Raw genomic sequence first — 25957 nt, 5'->3', positions numbered from 1 at the left:
ATAATAAATTAATCAAATATAATTAAACTAAGCAAATATTGTGAACTTTCTGGATGAACGATCATTTTATTTTTGCCACATCAAAGAACTAAAAATAAAAATGACACTGTCAAAAATCACAAAAATATATTTTTACAGCTTTAATAACGAAATAGAAATACTTAACCACAGTAATACAGCTCAATAACTTTCAATGTTTAAAATGCCTTTTTAAAATTTAGTTTGATGTATTTTTATTTTTTTTACTTCTCAAAAACTTTAACCGCCATAGACAATTGACGTAAATCAGCTGTCCGTACCAGTCGTTGTAGGTGGCAGCACCGCGTCACGTGAATTTTCATGGCGCTGAAGCAGGGCTAGTCCCGACGTCTTGTGATTTCACGAAATTATAGCTGTTTCTAATATTTACTGTAAAACAGCATTAATTTATAAGCTCTAGGTGAGTACAGTATTATTATTGGGCTTTATTAGTGCGTGTTGTGTGGATAAATACGTTTTGCGCGGGACTTGAATGTGTCAAAATAGTGACGGGTGTAGTATGGGGTGGTTTGGGGTGAATTTGTCGATCGTATCGTTATAGTGGCGCCTGGGTGTCTGGGTGCCCGCGGGCGCCGGGCGGGCGTGCCAGATATTGATTCCCAATCCCACTGAGCCGTACCGCGCAAAGCACCACTTGCTTCCCCACATTCGCAAGTAAAAAGACGTCTCGAAATTCTGTACGAAATCGATTTTTTCGTCAAATCTTACTATTTATGTTTTCTACCATGAACTCTGCGCATTTGCCTAGGTTCTGGCCTGATGTGGTGTTCTAAGGAGTTTTAATTACAACTCAAGGTCAGTCCTTAATGGTTTACTATGCAGTGTCGAATATTAGACGCACGAACATCAATTTCGTGTTTAGTAGTCTTTTGAGGCAAAGTGATACATATTATGCTGTAAGATTTTCATTTAATGGATTAATTCAAGTTACTTGCTTGGCAACAGGACTTTTACATTTAAAAAAAAAACTTTATTTCACTAATAATTAGTAGAATTAGATAACTTGGGCTAGGCTTCAGTGCTATAATGTCAATTTATGGTGATGTTTTGCTGATGGTCTAACTATCACACAGTAGCAACATTATAAATTGGTCAGTTTGCAATTTTATTGCCTGATCAAGTCACATGCTTACAGATTTGAGTTTTTGTCACATCACTCACAACTGCAATATTTGAACATCTGATTGTTTAGGACCATGATGTCATGTCATTAAAAATAAAATAAAAGAAAAAGTAGAAGAAACCTTGGTTTTATCACTTCCACTCTGCTAGTAAATGGGTCACTTCTACTATCTGTCGACTCCGTCTAGGGCATGTCTGCACTCCGGTGTTTTTATCAAAAATTAGAGTACGGGATAACTCCTAAAAGCAAGAGTGAAAGCCATTAAAATCAAACAACTTTAACCCTTTATACAAAGCACAGTGAAAAAAATACATTGTAGCTTTCACCATCTCATATAATCTAACTAGAGATTGAAGTAAAATTTTAAATTATAGCCTTAAATTTTGTATGGTTCCGTTTCTTAAGCAAACAAGGGGATAATTGTTATTTTCATAATCATTAAGGTAGTTGTGAACCCTTTTTAACTGTATTTACTCTTACAGATAAGTAAGTTTAGACTTGCAAAAAAATCGTGCAAGTTGCATTACATTACGGTGCTCGATTGACCGCTACAAACTCGTTGGCTTTATGGCCTCGCAATGTAATGCAACTTAAACGTATTGCAATTTTAACGAGGCTTCAGTACACTAAATGTGACTATGCCAGCCTCATGGGGGGCCTCAGATATATGTTACACTCTCTTGTGCCGAAACCTAGTCTGGATGCAAAGGCCCGTCTGATGAACTTGTAAATCCGCATCGCTTCTTCTGAAAGTGGATGACTCAGAATCACATTTACACTTTCATTCAACAGATCCATACCATCCACATACCTGTTTCTGGTGTCCTTATTCTGATCACATTCCAGAAGAAAATGAAGGAGGTCTTCAGTCTTATTACAACCTATACACAAGGGTGATTGTACAACTCTCATCAAATTTAGGAAATAATTTAGTGGAATGTGACCAGATCGCACACGAAATGCAAGCACAAGTAGTTCCCTGGGAAGGCTGGCACAATCAAACCAGGGTACCTTGTACACTTTGTTCTGAATAGTACTATACCAAATGCCCTTTGTTTCTTGCAAGTCTAAACTCTGCTTTACTCAGTTTTCCTAATGTCCAATAAGTTTTTGAAAGTGAATATTTCTATTTGGATGTCTATTTAAATTTAGAGTTGTCTGGAAAGGCACTTCTGGAGTGACAGGAATTGTTTCAAGTTACAAAAAAATAATTATAAATAAATATTTTGTTAAGTAAAAAAAAATAGGGCAAATCCCAAAAAAAATAGTTATATGGCTTGTGTTTAAATTCTGGAATGTCTCAGCAGGTTATTTTAAATGAATGCATGCATTTATTTTTTTTTTTTTTTTTTTTTAATTTAAAGTGTGACACCTTTGACTTCAAATATCTACTGAAATAGTCTAGAAAGACAGATTTTGTATGTTTCATCCTTCTTACTAAAGTGTTTGAAAAAATTTGTATGTTGAGTTACCTGGATATCTGGACAAATACATAGTTTTTTTATTGATCTTTATTCCACTAATATATATGTGAAAGTGTGAAGATGTTTGGAGGTTTGGATGTTTGTTTGTTTGTTACTTCATCACGTCTAAACCGATTTAGATTAAATTTGGAAGAGAAGATAGTTGGAGTCCCAGGAAAGGACATACGATAATTTTTATCCCAAGAGTTCCCGCGGGATAGCAATAAACGAATTCTATACAGACGGTGTTGCAGGCAACAGCACAACAACACAAAAAAAAAGAATGAGTAACAGATGTACCAAAGCGAAAAGCTAGTTTTATATAAGCGTGTCTCCTGTTACAGTGAAGATGTCGGAGTACTGGGTGATCAGCGCCCCGGGCGACAAGACGTGCCAGCAGACCTGGGACACCCTCAACAACGCGACCAAGTCGGGCAACCTCAGCGTCAACTACAAATTCCCGATCCCCGACCTCAAGGTACACGCAAACCAACTGAATCTTGACCCACTGTGGAATCTTGTTGTAGAATAAGTCATAGTAATATCGCGTTGCTGGACAGACAAGGGAATTTATTATGACACTTACGGTGAGAACGTTCTACGGTGGGTCAGGAATCAAGTGGTTTGACTGGGATCCTTTCGACTGCCATAATTTTATAAGTCATAATGTACTGTTTGTCATAAAAAAAAAATCCGCTGAAACCATACATTTTTCATCGTTTTTTAAATAGTCTATGGTTTGTTTTATAACACTTCTGAAAAATAAATGGTTTTAGAGAAAAAACGAGTTATGTCAAACATTACATTATGACTAACAATTTTCGACCAGTCAATATATACCCGGTTTGACTGTACATAAATACAAATATCGTTTCTATAGCGCTTTCATCAGTTTTTTGACATTTATATGTCACAAAAATATATAATGGCACAATTGACACCAATTGACCTAGTCCCATGCCCATACTAAGCAAAACCTTGTACAGGCTCAATGAGGTAAACAATCAATAAAGTAAAGGAAAAGGGTAAACAATCTTGAGGAGTATTTTTGTTGAAAAACGCTTAAAAAAAATTATGCTATTTTCGTTTTTAATTTTGTCCTCTCTTTCAACTAGGTACATATAAAGTAGCTGTACAGAAATAGCTCTAAACAAGGTCTACTTCTACTACTGATAAAGAAGCCACGTTCTACCCTCGCGAATTGTAAAACACTTCTGGTTAGGTGTAAATTTGGTGACACCCTTTTGGGAACCTTGACCTAGATAGTCCATACTACAAGTACATAAAGCCACCCTTGTGGAACAGAAACGCTTATTTCTGTATACATAGGTTGTTAGTTTCGGTTTGTTCAGTGTAAAAGTGACTTTGTTTAATTCTATTTCTGTTTTTTTTTTTGTAAAATAGGTAAGGTTAAAAAATTATTTAAATGTATTCTCTGATATTTTTTAATTTCTTGTGTAAAAAATTCCGGTCGCCTTTACCAGTGCTTAGATTTTCCACACATACAATTTCATATGCGTATAGTTAATTTACATACTTTTCGCAAAATTATTCGATGAAGCATGTTATCGAACGGAAAAAATGCTACACTTACTTATTAAAAGAGAAAAAACAACAAAAAGTTATTACAAAGCATTACAAAGTTATAAAGATTTAAAATTCAAGATGAGACAGAGAAAGCAATACTTACTAATGTGTGAGGCACACTCAAGTTGCGTCATACCTACTGCATAGACAAAAGCATTTTGAAAGAGAGTTATATAGCGAAAATACAAACTGAGACATGGATGCACAGAAAAACCAGAAAAAGAGACCAGCACTGGGAATCGAACCCAGGTCCTCAGCAATCCGTGCTGCGTGCTATAACCCCTACACCACTGCTGGACAGGAATCTAGACACGATTTTTTCCTATGCATATGTATGTATGTATGCTTGAGATATGTATCTCAAGTCTCTTATTTCTACTATGCTACTTAAGCAGCAGCACTAGCGACATCTATGTTTTCGTCGACAGACATCACATTCTTTCGGAACTAACCGCTCACCCAGACAAGAGATGTCGCTACTAAGCAATCAAATTATGATTGGTTTTTTGTTCTTTTTCTGGTTTTTCTGTGCATCCATGTCTCAGTTTGTATTTTCGATATTGTTTCACGGGATACCCGTAAAAGTAACAAATTTGGAGTCGAAATAAAAAATACAAAAAGATTCCAAAAAACCAATCAGTTATATAGGTTTAAAAAGAAACACTGTATTTAAATCTTATTTTCAATCAAATTGTTTTGTCTCTTCGCTAAAAAAATGTGTGCGTTATGACAAATTCAGGATTGTATGAGATTTCCTTATCTATTGGAAATGAGAAAAGTTGATTAGACTAAAGATAAAAATTTGTATGTTGATGAGTTAAGTATTTTTGACATTCATGAAGCTAAATAAAATAAATTGATTTCCTCTCCCCGCAAGGTATAAGTAAAGTAATAAAATCGTACTGGAGTGTGGCTTGAATCCAAATTCCGTAAACTCAGATTCATGAAACATTGTTTGCTCACAGGTGGGGACATTGGATCAGTTGGTGGGCCTGTCCGATGACCTGGGCAAGCTGGACACTTTCGTCGAGGCGGTCACGAGAAAAGTCGCCCAATACCTCGGAGAGGTGAGGATTTTTTTTTATATAATAGGGGTTGATAGGGGGAAACAAGCAGGTCGGTGACCAGGTGGAAGGCAGTGCTTCTGGTGCTGTTACATTTTAGCAGACTGCCAGAGTTATGTGCGTGCGTGCGTAAAATATCCCAGCATAAATACCAATATTAATAAAATATAATTTTTTGGCGTGTCTTGAACCGGAAAATTTGCTTCGTCTATTTTTTCACTGGAATGCCATTTTATTGTCGTTTTATACCTACAAAATGAAAATCTAAAAAATTTACCATGTAGGTAACTACTATTTTCAGAAATTGTCTTTTTACTCGCTGTGGAAAATTTCTCTATCCATTTTATTTATATAATTAAGTTCATTAAGTTCACAGTTTTCTTTCCATTCAACTATAAAAAACGAAACATCAGGAGCAGTGTGTAGGGAGCGGGGTGTACAAGCGGGATTTTTTTTTGATATTTTGGATTTAAGTGTATACGTGACTACTTAGTATATATTTAAAAAGAAATCAGGCTGAGAAATTTTCCACTCCTAGTTTTTAATAGTTCTAAAATACATAAATTTGGGTATGCATTTTTTTTGGATTTTCTTGCCCACTACGCTAAATTACATTCTAAGATCATAAGAAGAAAAAAATGACAGAGCAATTTTCCAATGAAAATGAGCGTCAAAAAAGGCCTAAAAGAATATTCTCATGTTAGACAAAAGTTTTAGATTTTTTTCTAGTATCACATAAAAATTACTTAATTGGTAAAATTAATTAGATTTGTATTTTTACGTATTAATACCAAACATAGGTGTTTTTTTTTTGGATATTTATTATGTTCGTTTCGGCTCATACTATACAATAACCAAGCAAAAATTTCATCGGCTGAGAAATTAATGCATGGGTCTCCATACAACAACTTGCTTCATTTCCTACACTATAACCCATTCTAAAAATATACTATTTTCTAAAAATATATTATGTAATAGGTAGTTTTAAGCTGCCATTTTTGAGGCTACGAATCTTTTAACGTCTATTATAACCAAAAAAATATTTTTGAATGATTTGTTGTCGCTGATTGTAAATAATTAATTTCTGTTTTTTTTTTAAATAAATAACCTAGGTCTATATTCGTTTATTTTTAAATCGCCAGGTGCTGGAAGATCAGCGCGACAAGCTCCATGAGAATTTAATGGCAAACAACAGTAAGTGACTTTTTTAAATTTTTGCGGATTTTGATTTTTATTTCATGTGGCACTAAACATTTTATTTGTTTTTGTTAAACAATTCTTAGTATAGTATTCTGATGGGTATTTGAAGTATTATAAATTAAACAATTACGGTACTTTGTTTGGTGCCATTCTAAATTGTTTTTAACGAGATGAAAATGAGATTTTGAGTCTTAGAAGAATAAATAAAGTTTAAAGAGGACAATTTTGCATGTAAAGTTTTAGAGTTCAATTATGGCATGTTTTGGGCTAGACAGGAAATAGGCTGTTGAGAGAAAAAGTTGCCAGCATGAAAAACTAATTCATAGACAAGAATGAAATGATGTAGAGAAAAAGAAATAAAAGCACAGGAGTAGTGCGAAAAATTTTAGCATGCGTCGCTGGATCTTGATGGTTATATTTTATTTATACTTCCTGTTTAATTTTGTTATTTATGTTACCAACTTGTGTATATTTTGCATGTATCTTTTTTTTCAACACTGACGTTTAAAAAAAATAAAAAAAGGAGTCGGTGTCTTTACTATATCTAATTTTCTTATTTAATTTTATTTGCAATACAAAACTTGCACTGTATATAAGAATGTATGTTCATTTCATATTTATTTTATTACAACTTTTTCACTTTCACATCCCATAACACTGATGTAACAATTTTTTTTGAGTACATATTTTAATATTTCATTCATTATTAACACTAATGTGTATTTAAAATAAAATCAATGAATCTTTGTACTAAACTAGAAACTAAATTGATTAAAAAAGAGTCTATTTATATTCTAAGCGGCAAAAAATTTGGCCCACCCTTCATACAAAATTACCTATTACTGCACACATTTGAGGGCTAGATTTTTTGCCGCTCAGTATATTATAAAAATCACCCAACGTTACTGGTAATATCGGTATTTGTGCCACAGACGTCAAAATATGCGAAAATTTTAGTTCCAAGTTTGAATAGCTGTCAAAGATTCCTTGATTCGAAATCACTTTTTTAAAATGGCTAAGAATGTTGAGTGGACAGTGTTCGTTGGTAATGTACGAATGTTTTTTTATTATTTACTAAAGAGGCTCGTTTACTTGAGACTATTTCGACCTCTTTCACATTTTAAATGCATCATCACCGTATGAAATGAATTGTATATAGATAGATGTTTCGAATGGATTGTTGCTTAGGCCATCGTTGTACTGTACTAGGATTATTATGAAAAGAAAAACGTTGTTAATATCGTCAAAGTGTTGGCGTTTATGGACCATGAATAAACTTGTGCAGTGAATTCTAGTGTAAACATTTTGGTGAGTGTTATTAAAATTATGTGTTTGGTTTTAGTAAGTTTCTTAATAGTGAAATATGAACGGGAGCGGTTTGTTTCTACACTCATGCTGCTTTATATGAAGTCATCAGTAATTTACGTATTTTTTAATATCTTTAGTTTATTCGTAAAGAGGGCTCGTCGCATACATTATTCTTATTTAACGCTTCTTTTCTAATGTATGTTCGGACGTTTTTAAGCACTATCTGATATGTATTTTCATTGTAGATGATTGCGAATTAGTATTTGGAATTGCATTTCAGTGTCTGAAAAGTGGAAAAAGTTTTTTGGCAGTGAGTAAATAATACGTAGTACTTGTAAAGCTTTTTGAAGTTGCGCGCTTTCGGAGCTTTGAAAGGATATATCGTGTATATGATATATGTATATTTTGCCGTAAGTAAGTATATGTAACAATGCGTATATGTACCTGTTTATGTGATAGTGTTAGGATGTGGGTGTTGTGGTATAATTATATGGTGAATGTAATTCGATATCTAGAGACCGTCGCGTTAAAATGTAGTCTTCTGGTTTGCATGTCCGTCGCTTTTTCATATTTTGTATGTTTTGTTTTTAAAAGTAGGAATGTTCAGAATCATCGACGTTTGTACTTTTTTATTAAAAATAATTGTTTCGTCCAGATATAGTAAATAGTCAGATGTTTTATAAGGTTTTTTTTTTTTCATATAAAGTTAAAATTAAATAAATCTATAGGTAACTGTCAGGTGTAGGTTGTCTTTACATCACGATCCGTTGAATTAAGATATATTTGTGTCAATTTTGATGTTTAGTGTATAAATCAGTAACTGGCTTTATAGCACATGTAAGTGTCTCGGAATTAATTTAACATGTTATTGTTAAGTTTTTTCTCCCACAATTATTAGGTTCTAAGTTAGAAATTGTACTGCACAATGTTTCGGTATACGATGTAATACTATGTCGTCATAGCATAGATATCGCAATCACTGCCTCACAAGACATTCATAGCTTAGCCATGAGCTTTTACATACAGTCTATGCTTTGCGCTTCTTGATATTATTACATTTTTTAAGTTCATTATTTTCCCAAGTTATTTTTTTACATTCAGCTCCTTCCTTACTAAAATCCTATTTTTATTTTATTTACAATAAAGCGAGCTTAGGGACAATTGAAGAGTGTTTTATAGGCGTATAAAAACGTTACGGCGTCATTAAACAGCGAATTATTCACAACACAACGATTCTACAATATCTTTAATGGTGGAACTTACAAGGATGATGCCAAATTTAGGGGGAGGAGTTAAATTACCATTATAAAATGTGCCAGTCCTATATTTAGGCCAAGTTGCCTTTATGTACCATGTTTTCACATTGTATACTTCTTAGTGTTACACGAATAAAGAAGTGTTACTTACACTGCAATTTTCTTAATAGTAAAATAAAATATTGTCAATATTCCTTCATAAACTGGATGAAAATGTATAATGTTCTGTATTTATTTAACTCCTCCTTTTATTATGCATTAGTGCCGTATGATGCGTATGACGCGGGTTGGAGAGCATTCTTCCTAAAGAACGTTTGAGAATTTAAATACATCCAATAACATGATTAGTGAGATTTTTAAATGAATCAATGTGGAACGTCTTCTGCGTGTAAAATTGTGGCGGCAAAATGACAAGTCTATACTTGCTTGAGGAAAGTTAGGTTTAAAATTAGGACGAGCGAAAAACTAACTTTTAAAAACCGACCGCAATTACTACCTGGATTTGATATACATAATAGTGTAGGTAATTAAATTTGGCGGTGGGAAATGCTGAAGTTTTAAACACGTGTAGTTAGTTAGTTCTCAGCTTTAAGTTTGAAAGTAACATTGAGCCTGGGGTACATGAATCATCTTTTAAATGGGAATCTATCTAAAGTGCTGATTTTTTCATGCAGAAAATACTGACTACATGTTTTTAGTTACTTAAAATTTAGTAGAAAACAGGTTGGCTGGACTCCCATCAAAACTAAAATAAAACTGGCAAGTGGTGAAAAAATGTTTGTATTGAAATAAGAGCGGTTTTCATGTCAAATTGCGGAATCTGAGGGCCAAGTATTTAACGTTTCTAACACTCGCGATCACAATCAAATGACAGTTTTTGTTTGCGAAAACTGTCATTTGATAGTGATCGCGAGTATCAGAAATTTTGCGCAATAGACCCTCTGAACCTGCTATCGTACCTAATGTCAATCTCTATATCTTGCGAAGAATTAATAAATACAAAGTAATGGGACAATTAACATCAATTTACTTGGTCCCTAACTTAGAAAATCTTGCTAAACGTACTTAATTAGACAAATACCCAACATTGAAAAAAAAACTAGCACAAACATTCATATTTGCTCTGACCGGTGCTCAGACCCGGTACCTCAAGCTTCGTAGTCGGCTTTTATTTACTAGGGTATCCGGTCGCCGTAAAAACGCATCTGTGAGGTGAAACACTAAGGAGTAGCCATCAAGGATTTAGTGCACTCGAGATTGGGTCCTTTAAAAGGAAACAAACACTTAGGAAGGATGCTCTTGAACTATCGAACTGTCACGCGTCAGGCATGGACTCGTACGGCGACCCCGGCGGGGGCTCGCCGCCGTCGCCGACGTCCCCCGTCTGTGACTCGGCGTATTCGGAGCACCACTCCCACTCCCACTGCCCCGACGAGCACCACGGCTGCTGGCCGTGCGAGCGCGACCACCGCGACCACTGCGAGCTGGGGCCGTGCGAGCGCGACCACCGCGACCGCGACCGCGACCAGTGCTCGCTCGCGTCGAGCGGACGCAGCTCGCCGCGCTGGGAAGACGACGAAGACGAGGAGCGCCATCACGGACACGTGCTCACGCAAGGTCTAGGGCACACAGCACAGATGCTGGGAAATAGTCCCTTAGTCAATTTGAATGTGAAATTACCGCGACTCCCATATTTACCCTCTGCTTCACCATTGATTGATTAATTTTATGTGAGAGATGTCTGTGATCCGTCTCTGTTTGTTTTGTCCGAATAGACGAAGATGGCATTACCTTTATCTGCCAAATAAAAGTTATCAATGAATGTTGAAGCTCTTAACGACATAAACCCGGAAAAGTCACGGTTGAAATCGTGTTCAGGTTGACATGTTTCGGGCTAATTCGTAGCTCTTCCGTCTGTGAGCACACGCCACGGCGGCTTCTGCGAAACGCACAAGAGAGCTGCAAAGAGCGGTGCAGCCGCCGTGGCGTGTGATCTCAGAAGGGCTACGATACGAATTAGCCCGAACATGTGGAGCAACTCGATTTACTTAGTACACTAAAATGATACAAAATGTAGACCCGGCTTGATACGTGCTTTTCTGACATTGGATAGAGACATTTTAGTGACTGCAACCCCTGACTAATATTGCTCGTCCGTAATTACCCCGACTCTTATAAAGTGGTATAACCTGCCTGCATCTATATCCTGTACGTTACAAATGCAATGTAGCACGATTAGACATTTGCGAGCGAGCTCAATATTAGACCACATAATAAGAAGCCTTATTTGGTATGAAAAAAAAAAGTCAACAAGGGACTATTTCTTCAACGTCAGTAATGTTTGAACCTTTTCCCATCCGGTAGGCCCCTTCGATCCTAGTTTGTAATGTAATCCATATTTTTTACGTACAGCGCTGCCTGCGTTAGATATTATTTGGTGTATTGTGAAGGCAGTGATTGCGTCAAAGGTGCTCCTAGACCGTACCATATAGCCGTTACCATCCTGACATGAGACTATAATTACTGATTTCGTACGCATTTTGTACACCGTCGAACGAGACCGTACTAAACGATGTAATGCACTGTAAGTACATTCCGAATGAGGGTTTCTCTGATAGAGTAGGTAGTTGGCGCTAGTATCGCGATATCCGTTTGGCAACTTTCAAATTTGCGTCACGTCACAGGGCGGCCACGCCATACAAAATACGCGTCTTGCATCTACATAGGCACGACGACGTCTGTACACGCGTCAATGTGTGCGTAAGACACACAGGGCTGACTATCGCAAAACCCTAGTACTATAGGGTATGTTGTTATGGCTTAGATGTGTAAATAAATGTAATCGTTGATCATATATTTTTATTTTAACCTACTTAAAATGTGTCTGTCTATGTATTTAAGCATTATTATTTCAAATTACAATAAATATATGACTACAAACTAGAACGAATTATTCGGTACCTAAATAATTAGTTATTTCATGTATTAATCGCGATACTTTTAGAAAGCATTATTATTTACATTAGGAAATCGAAAAAAACTCCTTTTCTTATCTTTGGCTGTTGGCAAACACCCATACAATGCACAGTATATCACCATTTCGTTCGCAAAATTATTGCTCCCGAACTTAGTACCGTGCGACAACGGTGCGACCGACATACATCGCGTTGCGCGCCCGACTGCTTTCCTGCGGTTTTCCTGCAATCTGCGCTTGAGGGGTGGGGTAACTCGAACCGGTGCGGGGCGGAGCGTGGCCATTCTGTACGTCAGTACTATTATATATTCTGTGGTCACGTTTGTGATTGGTTGAATAGCTACACGAGCCAATCGCAAGCAAGACTAACGTCAATGACCTCACGACACTAACGCCATCTAGCGTTATTTCGCCTGTGTCATCGTCGCAAGCGCCAGTCTAGTAACATCGCATGTCGAAAACTGCATAAATCGTATACCGTGCTTAGTCTGTGACTGGCCGATCCAGATATAAAGGCTGACCAGAATTATAAAAAACCTCGCCATATTGCGGAAAACCAATAGAACTAATTTCTTGCACTGTTAACACTAAATTCAAATGTCATCTGTCTATTGCTGTCTGACACCGTTGTCAATATGGCTGATAGGTATCGTATAGTAAGCCATTTAAAAAAAAAAATGTAAAGAATGTTGCAATATAAAACGTAGAAGTGCTGCCCTCGCGTCAGGTTTATTATATTTCTGGTCAGCCTTTACTTGCCGATTGGACTACAATTCTTAATACAAATATTTTTTGCATTTGTCGGAACGGTGACGGTTCTAGTATGATACAGTTTAATGGGTGGAATTAGACTTCCAAGAAATATTGTGCAAGTTGTTTTACATTGCGAGGTTGTAAAGTGAACGAGTTTAAACTTGGAAGTGATCAATCGAAGGCCGCACTGTAATGCAAATTGCATAATTTTTCTTGCAAGTCTAAACTTGGCTTTAAGTTAATATAAGTTTGGTATATAAGCAGTTGGCGCTGGCCGTATGAATTGTTATCAAGCGCCATCCTAAATTTGTAAAATTGCACAAATTTATCAGTTTTACTGAGAAACGACGCTTAGTTTGTACAATATGTCTATTTAATTTACTATTTTGATTACTGGTTACAGTTTTCTTTGCCAAAGACTTTTGTAAATTTGTATTTACACTGCAGTGCAGATGTGTAAACTACGAATAATTATAAGTTTAGGCTGACGCTACGACACTGGCTAGTATTACCCCCAACATGTATCTTAGCACACTAGAGTTTATTGCAGATTTAAGGTGCGACCAAACCGCTGCTTAAAAAACGGCGACGGCACGGAATCGCAGTGATGCACCGTATGCGCACCGTTTTTATCGCATGCTCTCCACACCGAATCGCAGACGTGTCGTAACCTTCAGGTCTTTCCGAACAAAAGTCGTGACGTTTACGGCACGTCACTGCGATTCCGCACCGTTTGCATATTTTAAGCAGCTGTGTGGAAAGCATGCAAAAAAAACGGTGCGCATACGCCGCGTCACTGCGATTCCGTACCGTCACCGTTTTTTTAAGCAGCGGTTTTGTAGCACCTTTATACCTATATCTGTCTTGTTTACACATAGTTGGAAAGAAACGTACTGTGACAAACCCTGGTCTGTTAAGTTTGTTTGTCACCTCTCAATGTCGCTTTCAAATATAATTATAACCGCTATATACTTACTTAATTACCTATAATTGTTGACGAAGTGAAGTTTTTATATATTTATATAAAAGGTTCACGGCTAAAACATGTATTTTTTCAGCTTTTGTTGTTTTAAGTTTTTATTTTTAGTTTGCATCAATGTTTAATTTTTAATATACAGTATATGTCGCCTTTTTACTAAACGCAATAAATAAATTTACTATTTTCAGTTATACGTGAAACAGCACATTTTCTGTTAGTGCATTTTGCGTAAATAACGTTATCAAAAGATGAATGCCGAATTTCTCTCATTTCTGATCATTATTAAATATTTCATTAACAATAATTGACCTCGTTTTATTTTTGTTTAATTTCATTTTAAATCATTTTTTTAATGCTAATACCAATTTCTTAAAACTAGTTTATAATAATGTGTATTCGATAATACTTTTTTATATTCCAAACATTTTTTGTTCACATTTTGTTTTACTTTGTTGCTTAAAGATTAAAATGTAATTAAATAATAAATGAAGATTACGGTAGCGACTCGACTGCATTTTTACCCGATTGCCCGTAGCAGGGTTATTTTGAAGTATTTTATAAGATTTTTTTTACTTGAAAATTTAAGTCAAATTAGCTACAGGTAAATGATTGTAGAATAAGTTATTACTATTTTATATAACCACCAATTATGTATATGAATATGTATAAATTCTATGTACAGCTTTGCATTGGTCGTAGACGGTTGTGTATGAGAGCATGAATAAATGTATGCATGCTGTAGTATTGAATTGATTTTTTTATGTGTGCAATGTATGAAGCATGGATTGTGTATTTGCTAGTTTTAATTTGTGCCTTTTATTTTCAGTTTTTAATGCACATGTGAAAAAAGTGAAAAATTAAGAAACTGTACTTACCTAGTTTTTACTTTAGGCCTTTTTAATACATGTTGCATGTATTTTAGTGGGAGACAAGTAAATAATAGATCTAGATGGTCTAGTAGTTTAGTTACATGTTAAATAAAATAAAATTAAAATATTATTGTCTGTAGATGTAGATTATCATTTATAGTTTCGGATGTGTTTAAAACAGATATTTGCATTATGTTATTTATAAATTATTGATGTAGCAAAATACATTACGAAGGTTAATAATAGTAAAAGTTTCCAAACATTATTACAAAATGATCGATGTTCCAAATCTACCGCATCAATGGCGTGAATAATGAATCAAAAAATCCGATAAAAAAATCTTTACAGGATTCAGTTAAATTAAACCAATAAACTGTATACATTTTGTCATCATCTTCGTGTTAGCCTTAGAACGTTTACTGTGGTTCTCCTTGGATAGGCCTCCCCCTTAAACCTCCAGTTGCTTCGGTTCGGCATCCACAGTAAACCCGCGGCTTTAATCAGATCATCCGTCTATCTCGTGGGTGTATAAATTTTAAGAAATTTAATGCTTCCTTTATATCGCTTCTCTAAGCACTTAAAACAATAAGACTTATTAAAAAAAAAAAAACAGTTTAACGTATATCGGGATGTTTTTTTTTTGCAGAAACTGAATATTTTGATATTTTTCAACAAAATCCATGCAACATGTACGAATAATTAAAAACATCCAGCCCCTCGTATATAAAAGTTAGGGAAATCATTCATCATACAATACTTCTTCCAATCATGACAAAAGATCATATTAAACTAATTTACTCAAATACTTTGCACAAAAAATCGGCAGGCGTAGGCACGAGACTTTTCCGAACGACTTAAAATTTAGTATGGATTGGATATGTAGTTTGTATGACAATGTAAATAATCAGCGAAAAAACTTGCATTTTTGTTTTAAACGAAAACTTATAGAGCTAGACTGTCCTTTAGATAAGTTGCCTTCTTGGTCCCGTTAAGAATCTGTGCTTTTGAGAACGTATTTTTTTAATTTAGACGTTAAAAAATATGTTTTTTTTTCTCATTCGTTCACTTTTTACTGTAGCAATGTATTTGAGTGAAAAGTACACTTACTATGACCGTACGCGAGCGGCAGAGGGGCGAGGGATTTCTCTATTCATTGCGCGGTCAGCATGCTCGCCTTATAGCGGCTGACTAACAACACACGCAATGTACAGACATATTAGAGAATCGCTCGTCGCGTAGGTACACGTTGATTCACAAGAGCTGGCATGAGTAGATTGAACGAAAGTAGTGTAATGTCACTTAGACATTTTGGTAGGAAATTGACTGATTCATGACATTTTCATATTGGTGTGAAGTGTATTCAAATAGGTAATTCATTCACTCATTCAATCCATTGTTGCCAGCTCTTGTAAATCGACCTGAACGTTCGTTACCGTGGCTGTTAGAGTTGTATGGTTGCCCTAACGCTCGTGCGCTTTTGCAGGTGACTTGCCGACTTACCTGACCCGCTTCCAATGGGACATGGCCAAGTATCCCATCAAGCAGAGTCTGCGCAATATTGCTGATATTATCAGCAAACAGGTGAGCTGACGACATTGCGCAAGTGGAATGTGAATGTGATACTATATAGTACAATACTTAACTCTTTATTGAACATCACAAATAGTGAAGTGAAAATTGGTGCTTTCATAGCTAAATAGAATAATCCTTTGTAGCGAAAATTTGTGTGTGTGTGTGTGTGACGGCTGGACGGTTTTGAATGAAATTGGAATGTCAAAACATAATATCTTTATTCAATTAAATTTGGGCTATAGCAAGCACTTTTTAACACAGTAAATTCGCTATTTCAAGTTAAGGTTTTTCCAATGTGGATCGGATTTATTTCCGAAAATCTCTATCCGTGATATAATCACTAATTTATTTATCCTTTAAAGTTAATTTTGAGTGAATGAGAGGACCATTTATTTAAGGACCCGCAAAGAGTGTGTTCAAAATTTAATAATAGATAGTCAAAGCTACAATACATGTTACAAAAAACATAACCCTCCTTAGGGCAGTCGGGTAAAAATTATGGTTCATTAATAAAAAACTACTTGTGTACTTTAGGTGGGCCAGATCGACGCAGACCTAAAAGTGAAGTCGGCAGCCTACAACGCACTCAAGGGCAACTTGCAAAACCTGGAGAAGAAACAAACGTAAGAATTCGATATTTTTCAATCATTCCACTTCTTACAACATCCAAGATGCGAAATTCATACGAAGGCTGTTTCGCTGTATTATTCGCGGTTCATGACGTCCGCGTGCAGATAAATAAGAATGCATAATTTGCGTTAACTACTTTGCAGAGGTCCTTACGTGTTAATGAAAAAGAAAATTTTAAATTTTTGTCTATAATTGTGTGCGTATGTGTGTGTGTGCAGCGGCAGTCTGCTGACGCGCAACCTGACGGATCTGGTGAAGAAGGAGCACTTCATACTGGACAGCGAGTACCTCACCACTCTCCTCGTCATCGTGCCCAAGTAATGACCCCTCTGTTTTTTTTGTTTATCTTACACTCCAACGCTGCCCAAACCCAGGTTGGCGGGGCACAAATTGACCCGCCAAGGCACTTGAGTTTGCCCGCCAAAACGTTGATCGGCCACCATACCATATTACTTGCCTATCAACTCTTGTCGAGTAAAACTCGGAGCATGATTTTCTTATAGTGAAATCCGCGATATTTTATTATTTGCAACCTGTGTTACTACATTCGCAACCCGTATTGCAACATCTGCAACCCGTATTACAACATACGCAACCTATATTTCAACATTCGCAACCTATATTACAACAATTGCAACCCGTATTGCAACATTTTCAACCTGTATTACACCAAACGCAACCCGTATTACAACATTCGCGACCTGTATTGCAACATTCGCAACCCGTATTGCAGGTCCATGTTCAACGATTGGAACGCGAATTACGAGAAGATAACGGACATGATCGTGCCGCGCTCCTCGCAGCTCGTGCATCAGGACAATGACTATGGACTTTTCACCGTGACGCTTTTCAAGAAGGTAACAAAAAATAACCACTGTTTACTCATCGCAGCACAGCACATATCAGCGCAGCGTAGGACGTCCACAGATGTGCGGGCTCAGTGGATGCAGACTGCTTCCAACCGAAGCAACTGGAGATCTATGGGGGAGGCCTTTGTCCAACAGTAGACGTCCTACGGCTGATATGACGATGATGATGATCGTTTCACGTAATTTAACTTGCCATACCAACGCTTGCTAAAATAAATATATAGAACCGTTATGTTTTCTGTTTTGATCTTTTTTAATGAAATCTTATAAGTAGGTTAGGTTCGATTAGTTTATTTAATATTAATTCTGAAGAAAATACTGTTGCAGAAATAAATAAGTTATGATGTGTCATTTAAAAATTATACATTATGGAAAATGAAATTCAGGCAAGCAATAAGTAAAGGTTCGTGTGAAGTTCCCAATCCGCATTGCGCCCAAATGAGAACTACAGCCCTACACGCCTAGCTGTGTGACGTGTATAAGCTAGACATTGGCGTGCATTGGTTCGATGTATAAGTTTGCACTATGTGTAGATGAAGAATATGATGATTTGTTTGTAGGTGGCGGACGAGTTCAAGCTGCACGCGCGCGAGCGCAAGTTTGTGGTGCGCGAGTTCAGCTACAACGAGAGCGACCTCGCCGCCGGCAAGAACGAGATCACCAAGCTCGTCACAGACAAGAAGAAACAGTTCGTGAGTACACGGGGTTGGATTGGAGCGGACAGTTCACTACGGGGGGCTGTAGCGGACAGTTCAGTATACGTCGCTAGCGGGTTGTAGCGTACGGTTTAACTCACGCCGCTAGGAAGGTTGTAGCGGACAGTTTAGTACATGCCGCTAGGGAGGTTGTACCGCACAGTTCAGTACACGCCGCTAGGGAGGTTGTAGCGGATAGTTCAATGCACCGCTAATGGGGTTGTAGCGGACAGTTACTAAACTGTCCGCTAAGGAGCTGTAGCGGTAAGGGGGGAGTGTAGTTGTATGGGGTTGGAGCGGATAGTTAAGTACATGCCGCTAGGGGAGGTTGTAGCAGACAATCCAATTCTAACCGCTGAGGGGTCGAAGCGGAAATTTCAGTGCGTGCCACTAGGGGGGTTGGAGCACTTGGAGTGTACAGTTTAGTACACGCTACTCGGTTGTACCGGACAGTTCAGTACATGCCGCTAGGGGTTGTAGCGGACGGTAGAGTATACACCGTTAGGGGGGTTGTAGCGGACAGATCGGGAGTACACGGCTAGCTGTACCCGAGGGCGTTGCAAGACCAGCCATAGTTAGCTTAGTTATTAAAGAAATGTTTTTGTGCAGGGTCCTCTGGTACGGTGGTTGAAGGTGAACTTCTCCGAATGCTTCTGCGCCTGGATACACGTCAAAGCCCTACGCGTCTTCGTAGAGTCCGTGCTAAGGTCAGTGTCGTATCATCAGCTAACAATATTAGCTCTTTTAGAGTCCAAGTGCCGACCAAGCACCAGCAGATCTTCCTGTAGTTTTACATAGCTCGCTGAGCAACTCTGAGGCCATTTATGAACTTTGTTTTTTGTGTTCAGATACGGTCTGCCGGTGAACTTCCAAGCGGTGGTTCTGGCGCCTTCCCGCAAGAGCATGAAGAAACTGCGCGACGTGCTGCAGCAGCTGTACGCGCACCTCGACCACTCCGCGCAGTCGCACGGGACCAGCGCCGCCGACGTATGTACACACGCACACACTGTATACACGGGACCAGCGCCGCCGACGTATGTACACACGCACACACTGTATACACGGGACCAGCGCCGCCGACGTATGTACACACGCACACACTGTATACACGGGACCAGCGCCGCCGACGTATGTACACACGCACACACTGTATACACGGGACCAGCGCCGCCGACGTATGTACACACGCACACACTGTATACACGGGACCAGCGCCGCCGACGTATGTACACACGCACACACTGTATACACGGGACCAGCGCCGCCGACGTATGTACACACGCACACACTGTATACACGGGACCAGCGCCGCCGACGTATGTACACACGCACACACTGTATACACGGGACCAGCGCCGCCGACGTATGTACACACGCACACACTGTATACACGGGACCAGCGCCGCCGACGTATGTACACACGCACACACTGTATACACGGGACCAGCGCCGCCGACGTATGTACACACGCACACACTGTATACACGGGACCAGCGCCGCCGACGTATGTACACACGCACACACTGTATACACGGGACCAGCGCCGCCGACGTATGTACACACGCACACACTGTATACACGGGACCAGCGCCGCCGACGTATGTACACACGCACACACTGTATACACGGGACCAGCGCCGCCGACGTATGTACACACGCACACACTGTATACACGGGACCAGCGCCGCCGACGTATGTACACACGCACACACTGTATACACGGGACCAGCGCCGCCGACGTATGTACACACGCACACACTGTATACACGGGACCAGCGCCGCCGACGTATGTACACACGCACACACTGTATACACGGGACCAGCGCCGCCGACGTATGTACACACGCACACACTGTATACACGGGACCAGCGCCGCCGACGTATGTACACACGCACACACTGTATACACGGGACCAGCGCCGCCGACGTATGTACACACGCACACACTGTATACACGGGACCAGCGCCGCCGACGTATGTACACACGCACACACTGTATACACGGGACCAGCGCCGCCGACGTATGTACACACGCACACACTGTATACACGGGACCAGCGCCGCCGACGTATGTACACACGCACACACTGTATACACGGGACCAGCGCCGCCGACGTATGTACACACGCACACACTGTATACACGGGACCAGCGCCGCCGACGTATGTACACACGCACACACTGTATACACGGGACCAGCGCCGCCGACGTATGTACACACGCACACACTGTATACACGGGACCAGCGCCGCCGACGTATGTACACACGCACACACTGTATACACGGGACCAGCGCCGCCGACGTATGTACACACGCACACACTGTATACACGGGACCAGCGCCGCCGACGTATGTACACACGCACACACTGTATACACGGGACCAGCGCCGCCGACGTATGTACACACGCACACACTGTATACACGGGACCAGCGCCGCCGACGTATGTACACACGCACACACTGTATACACGGGACCAGCGCCGCCGACGTATGTACACACGCACACACTGTATACACGGGACCAGCGCCGCCGACGTATGTACACACGCACACACTGTATACACGGGACCAGCGCCGCCGACGTATGTACACACGCACACACTGTATACACGGGACCAGCGCCGCCGACGTATGTACACACGCACACACTGTATACACGGGACCAGCGCCGCCGACGTATGTACACACGCACACACTGTATACACGGGACCAGCGCCGCCGACGTATGTACACACGCGCACACTGTATACACGGGACCAGCGCCGCCGACGTATGTACACACGCGCACACTGTATACACGGGACCAGCGCCGCCGACGTATGTACACACGCGCACACTGTATACACGGGACCAGCGCCGCCGACGTATGTACACACGCACACACTGTATACACGGGACCAGCGCCGCCGACGTATGTACACACGCACACACTGTATACACGGGACCAGCGCCGCCGACGTATGTACACACGCACACACTGTATACACGGGACCAGCGCCGCCGACGTATGTACACACGCACACACTGTATACACGGGACCAGCGCCGCCGACGTATGTACACACGCACACACTGTATACACGGGACCAGCGCCGCCGACGTATGTACACACGCACACACTGTATACACGGGACCAGCGCCGCCGACGTATGTACACACGCACACACTGTATACACGGGACCAGCGCCGCCGACGTATGTACACACGCACACACTGTATACACGGGACCAGCGCCGCCGACGTATGTACACACGCACACACTGTATACACGGGACCAGCGCCGCCGACGTATGTACACACGCACACACTGTATACACGGGACCAGCGCCGCCGACGTATGTACACACGCACACACTGTATACACGGGACCAGCGCCGCCGACGTATGTACACACGCACACACTGTATACACGGGACCAGCGCCGCCGACGTATGTACACACGCACACACTGTATACACGGGACCAGCGCCGCCGACGTATGTACACACGCACACACTGTATACACGGGACCAGCGCCGCCGACGTATGTACACACGCACACACTGTATACACGGGACCAGCGCCGCCGACGTATGTACACACGCACACACTGTATACACGGGACCAGCGCCGCCGACGTATGTACACACGCACACACTGTATACACGGGACCAGCGCCGCCGACGTATGTACACACGCACACACTGTATACACGGGACCAGCGCCGCCGACGTATGTACACACGCACACACTGTATACACGGGACCAGCGCCGCCGACGTATGTACACACGCACACACTGTATACACGGGACCAGCGCCGCCGACGTATGTACACACGCACACACTGTATACACGGGACCAGCGCCGCCGACGTATGTACACACGCACACACTGTATACACGGGACCAGCGCCGCCGACGTATGTACACACGCACACACTGTATACACGGGACCAGCGCCGCCGACGTATGTACACACGCACACACTACACACACGCACGCACTGTATACACGCGCACGCACGCTTTTACGCTTTTTTAAACACGAGTTTAGACTTGCGAGAAAAATCGTGCAAGTTGCATTAAGCCTGACAAGTTCCTATTTAGCCCTCGGTAGAATCCTGTCACAGTCAGCATTTTCCGCACTTATCAAAAAAAACTTGATAACGACAGCAGAGGCTCCCTGCGACAGGGTTCCACCTAGTGCTAAATAGGAACTTGTCAGGCTTTACATTGCGAGGCCGTAAAGCCAACGAGTTTGTGGTGGTCAATCGAGCGCCGTAATGTAATGCAACTTGCATGATTTTTCCTGCAATTCTAAACGGTTTTATCATCATGAGCCGAAAGACGTCCATTGTTGCACAAAGCCCTTCCCCTTGCAACACCCACAATTAACAAGTCGCCACCTGCATCCACCAGTTGCCCGCAACCGCAACATCGTCGGTCGTCCTACACTTACACGTATTAATGTCACTGAATTTGTTACAGAACGCCGAGCTAGCCGGTCTCGGTTTCGGCTCAGCTGAATATTTCCCCTACGTCTGCTACAAGGTCAACGTCGATATGATCGAAAAGGCCTAAACCTGGTAACCACCTTTATTTATTTATTGACTAATTTATTGGCCAAAAACGTAAAATACATAAGACCTTATTTTAGTTCTTACGATGCTATGCATGGTAGGGTATAGCCATCTTTGCTGACATATCCTAGCTGTCCCAGCATAGAGTCAACACTCCAGCACTCACTCCATACGGCATGTCATAAAAATCCTGTACTTTCAATGCGATATATGTTCATAGGTTTCGTAACTGTCAATAAGTTAATTATTATATAATTGCCTAGAAAAATATTCACTTAAAATAATTGATATGGTAAAACAACGTTGGTTGATGGTTTGAAAACGCAATTGGACCCACTAGATGGCGTTGTTGTTTGCATGTTATCATAATTTTAATTTAGTGCTTTTCGGGCAGGACAATGTCTGCCGGGTCCGCTAGGTAGATCTTTAAAACATATAAATATAAAATACACATTCAATACCAGCTAAATAGTATGATTATTAGATTTTCTTCAAAAAGCTGGTTTTAATGCACGCCCCATTTTCGGTTTATTTCATTTCAGCTGATAAGATTTATTTTATCGGAAGATGCAATACGAACACAGGTTCATCAAGCACTCCTTTGCAGCCAGAGAATTTGTTTCTGAGCATAGCAGAAGTGTTTGACGAATGTGGCCGTCGAGTCTTCCAATGAGGCTGGCACAGTCACTAAAGCCGGGTCTCCACTAAGGGCTAGTACAGACGGACTGTCCAACTGCAACGTAGCCGCAACTGCCGACCAGGGATGTTACGGAGCTCCGATTCCGTTTCCTTTACCTAAATACCTAAATATCACGGGACAATTCACACCAATTGACCTAGTCCCAAAGTAAGCTTAGCAAAGCTTGTGTTATGGGTACTACGGATAAATGTAATTAGGGTATTACCAAAGCTTGTGTTGTAATTATATAATAGATACATTTATACATAGTAAACACCCAAGACCCGAGAACAAACATTCGTATTCATGCAAATATACACGGGAATCGAACCCGGGACCTCAAGCTTCGTAGTCAGGTTCTCTAACCACTAGGCCATCTGGTCGTCAAAAAGTCAGAACTTCCGTTTGATATTAAACATCCGTTTCGGTTCCGGTTCCGTTACTTTTGAAACGGAAGTTATATCGGATGTCAATGGTTAGCACGGCGACTGGACATGAGCGGCGCACATCAACAACATACAGAGGGCTAATTACGTAACGTTTCTGACACTCGCGATCACAATCAAATGTCAGTTTTTCTAAGCGAAAACTATCATTTGATTGTGATCGCGAGTGTCAGAAACTAGCTTAGTTGCTTAGCTGGCTTAGTTGACCTACCCTTAACATCTCGTCCACCTATCACTCAGGCTCCGTTTCTGGTTCCGATGAACTAAATTGAAAACATCTGGTTCCGCTTTCGGTTCCGATAAAACCACATCCGTTACATCCCTGCTGCCGACCGCCCATACATTTTTCGTTGCAGTTGGATTGCAGTCGGCACAACTGCACTCTGACTGCAATTGAAATCTACAGGCAGTCGGCAGTTGGCAGTTACGTTGCGGCTGGAATGCAGTCTGTCTGTACTGGCCCTAAGCGAACCGCCTCGCGAGGCAAGCGCATGAGGCATGCTTTTGTTCGACGCAAGGCTCAAAATCGTACTGAAAATGGCTGCTACGCAAGGCGGCTCGCTCAGTGGAGACCGGGGCTTTCGAAGAGGCCGCCGCCATACGCTAGTTAGCGAAATTCAAATCTCATAGTTTTTGTGAGCTACGCACGTGAATATTTTGCATTACTGATTCATTTGGCAAATATGCGCTCCGGGGCAATGAATGTCAGACAGAAACGTCCTCCAATTTTTCCGAACAAAACTATGCAACATGTGGCATGCGATATCAGGTCTTTCGCAACAGACTTTGAAAGCCATACTTAAAAACCTCACGCAACAGTATCTAGTGAGTAGCGTGAATAGATTATTTCAATTCCGAACGCACAGGTCATCACGCGGTATTCCGAATCAGAGAAATTTTCGAACGGAAAACTACTGTCCGTATGTGGTAGGTCCCATAGATTTGTATGTATTTACTGCGTTCGAAATTTTCGATAATGAAATATTTCGATTCGAAATTCCGAAACGGAATTCGGGCGTTTTCAAAAAGAAAGTGTACCCTTTCTTTTTTTTTAATTTTGGAAAAAAATATGGTTTTTCCTACTCAGAATCAAGAGCACAATCGATTCCGATAGTTTAAAAAAATGACAGTTTTGCGACGTTTTTCTTTCATACACTCAGTAGGGGCGTGACAAAACTTACTCATAAAATTTAGTATGAAAAATGTGGATTTTTTTTAAATGATCGGAATCGATTGTGCTCTTGATTCTGAGAAGGAAAATCATATTTTTTCGAAAATTTCGAAAACAAAGAAAGGGTACGCTTTTTTTTAAAACGCCCATTCCGAGTGTATGTGGCGGCCCTAAGCCTCGAAAAAAAAATAGAAACAAAAAACTACAATAATTTCGTTTTTATTTGCAGGTGCCGTCTTTACACCGCGTCGCGTCGCCTTGCGCAAGCAAGCAATAGTTGCAATCTGTTACAAAATGTACAATAAATTATATTTTATTTAGCATATTTATCTATTCGACAAATTATTTACCTACCCTGTAACAATAAAATCAATTGCGAAGTATTTTACGTGTACAGTTTTATTTTCAGGTTGATTGTGTTAATGTTAAGATTTTTGAATTTGAATTTGAAGTATTTTGAAGGCTTGCTATGCTTGTCAAACGCAACAAGTTACGTTCAGTATTACAGTTCTGTTGCGGTCTACGTTAGAGTAGTTACATATTATCCATCCCTTTCGGACGCTGTATAATAAATGTTCAATGATATTTATATTGGAGTTAATGAAATGGAAGAAATTTATGTAAATAAGAACATTCCTCATCATAACTTGTGTAGTACATAATAAAATAAAAAATATTATTCAAGTTACTGTTTGTGTGTGTTTCAATCATTATTCCCTT

The 25957-nt window shown here is 40.2% G+C and overlaps 1 protein-coding gene across 2 annotated transcripts; it reads left to right on the top strand.

Annotated features, from left to right (window-relative positions):
* Positions 1–294: 294 nt before the first annotated feature.
* Vha44 (V-type proton ATPase subunit Vha44) lies at positions 295–25930 on the top strand. 2 transcript variants are annotated; one of them, XM_074105097.1, is made up of 13 exons: positions 295–439; positions 2970–3103; positions 5178–5279; positions 6419–6470; positions 16099–16196; positions 16722–16810; positions 17036–17134; positions 17551–17674; positions 18247–18378; positions 18991–19088; positions 19230–19368; positions 22850–22947; positions 25467–25930. In XM_074105097.1, exons 2-12 carry the CDS (start codon positions 2975–2977, stop codon positions 22940–22942), a joined length of 1155 nt encoding a protein of 384 aa, XP_073961198.1. In that variant the 5' UTR covers positions 295–439; positions 2970–2974; the 3' UTR covers positions 22943–22947; positions 25467–25930. The 2 variants fall into 2 exon arrangements, with proteins under 2 accessions (XP_073961198.1, XP_073961199.1); XM_074105098.1 differs by lacking the exon at positions 295–439 and adding an exon at positions 630–834.
* Positions 25931–25957: the final 27 nt, after the last annotated feature.

This window comes from Choristoneura fumiferana, chromosome 22 (assembly GCF_025370935.1).
Source record: "Choristoneura fumiferana chromosome 22, NRCan_CFum_1, whole genome shotgun sequence".
In the NCBI taxonomy this organism is placed as follows: Eukaryota; Metazoa; Arthropoda; class Insecta; order Lepidoptera; family Tortricidae; genus Choristoneura; species Choristoneura fumiferana.
Note: the sequence above shows the minus strand (reverse complement) of the source record. Positions and strands in the feature narration are given on the sequence as shown.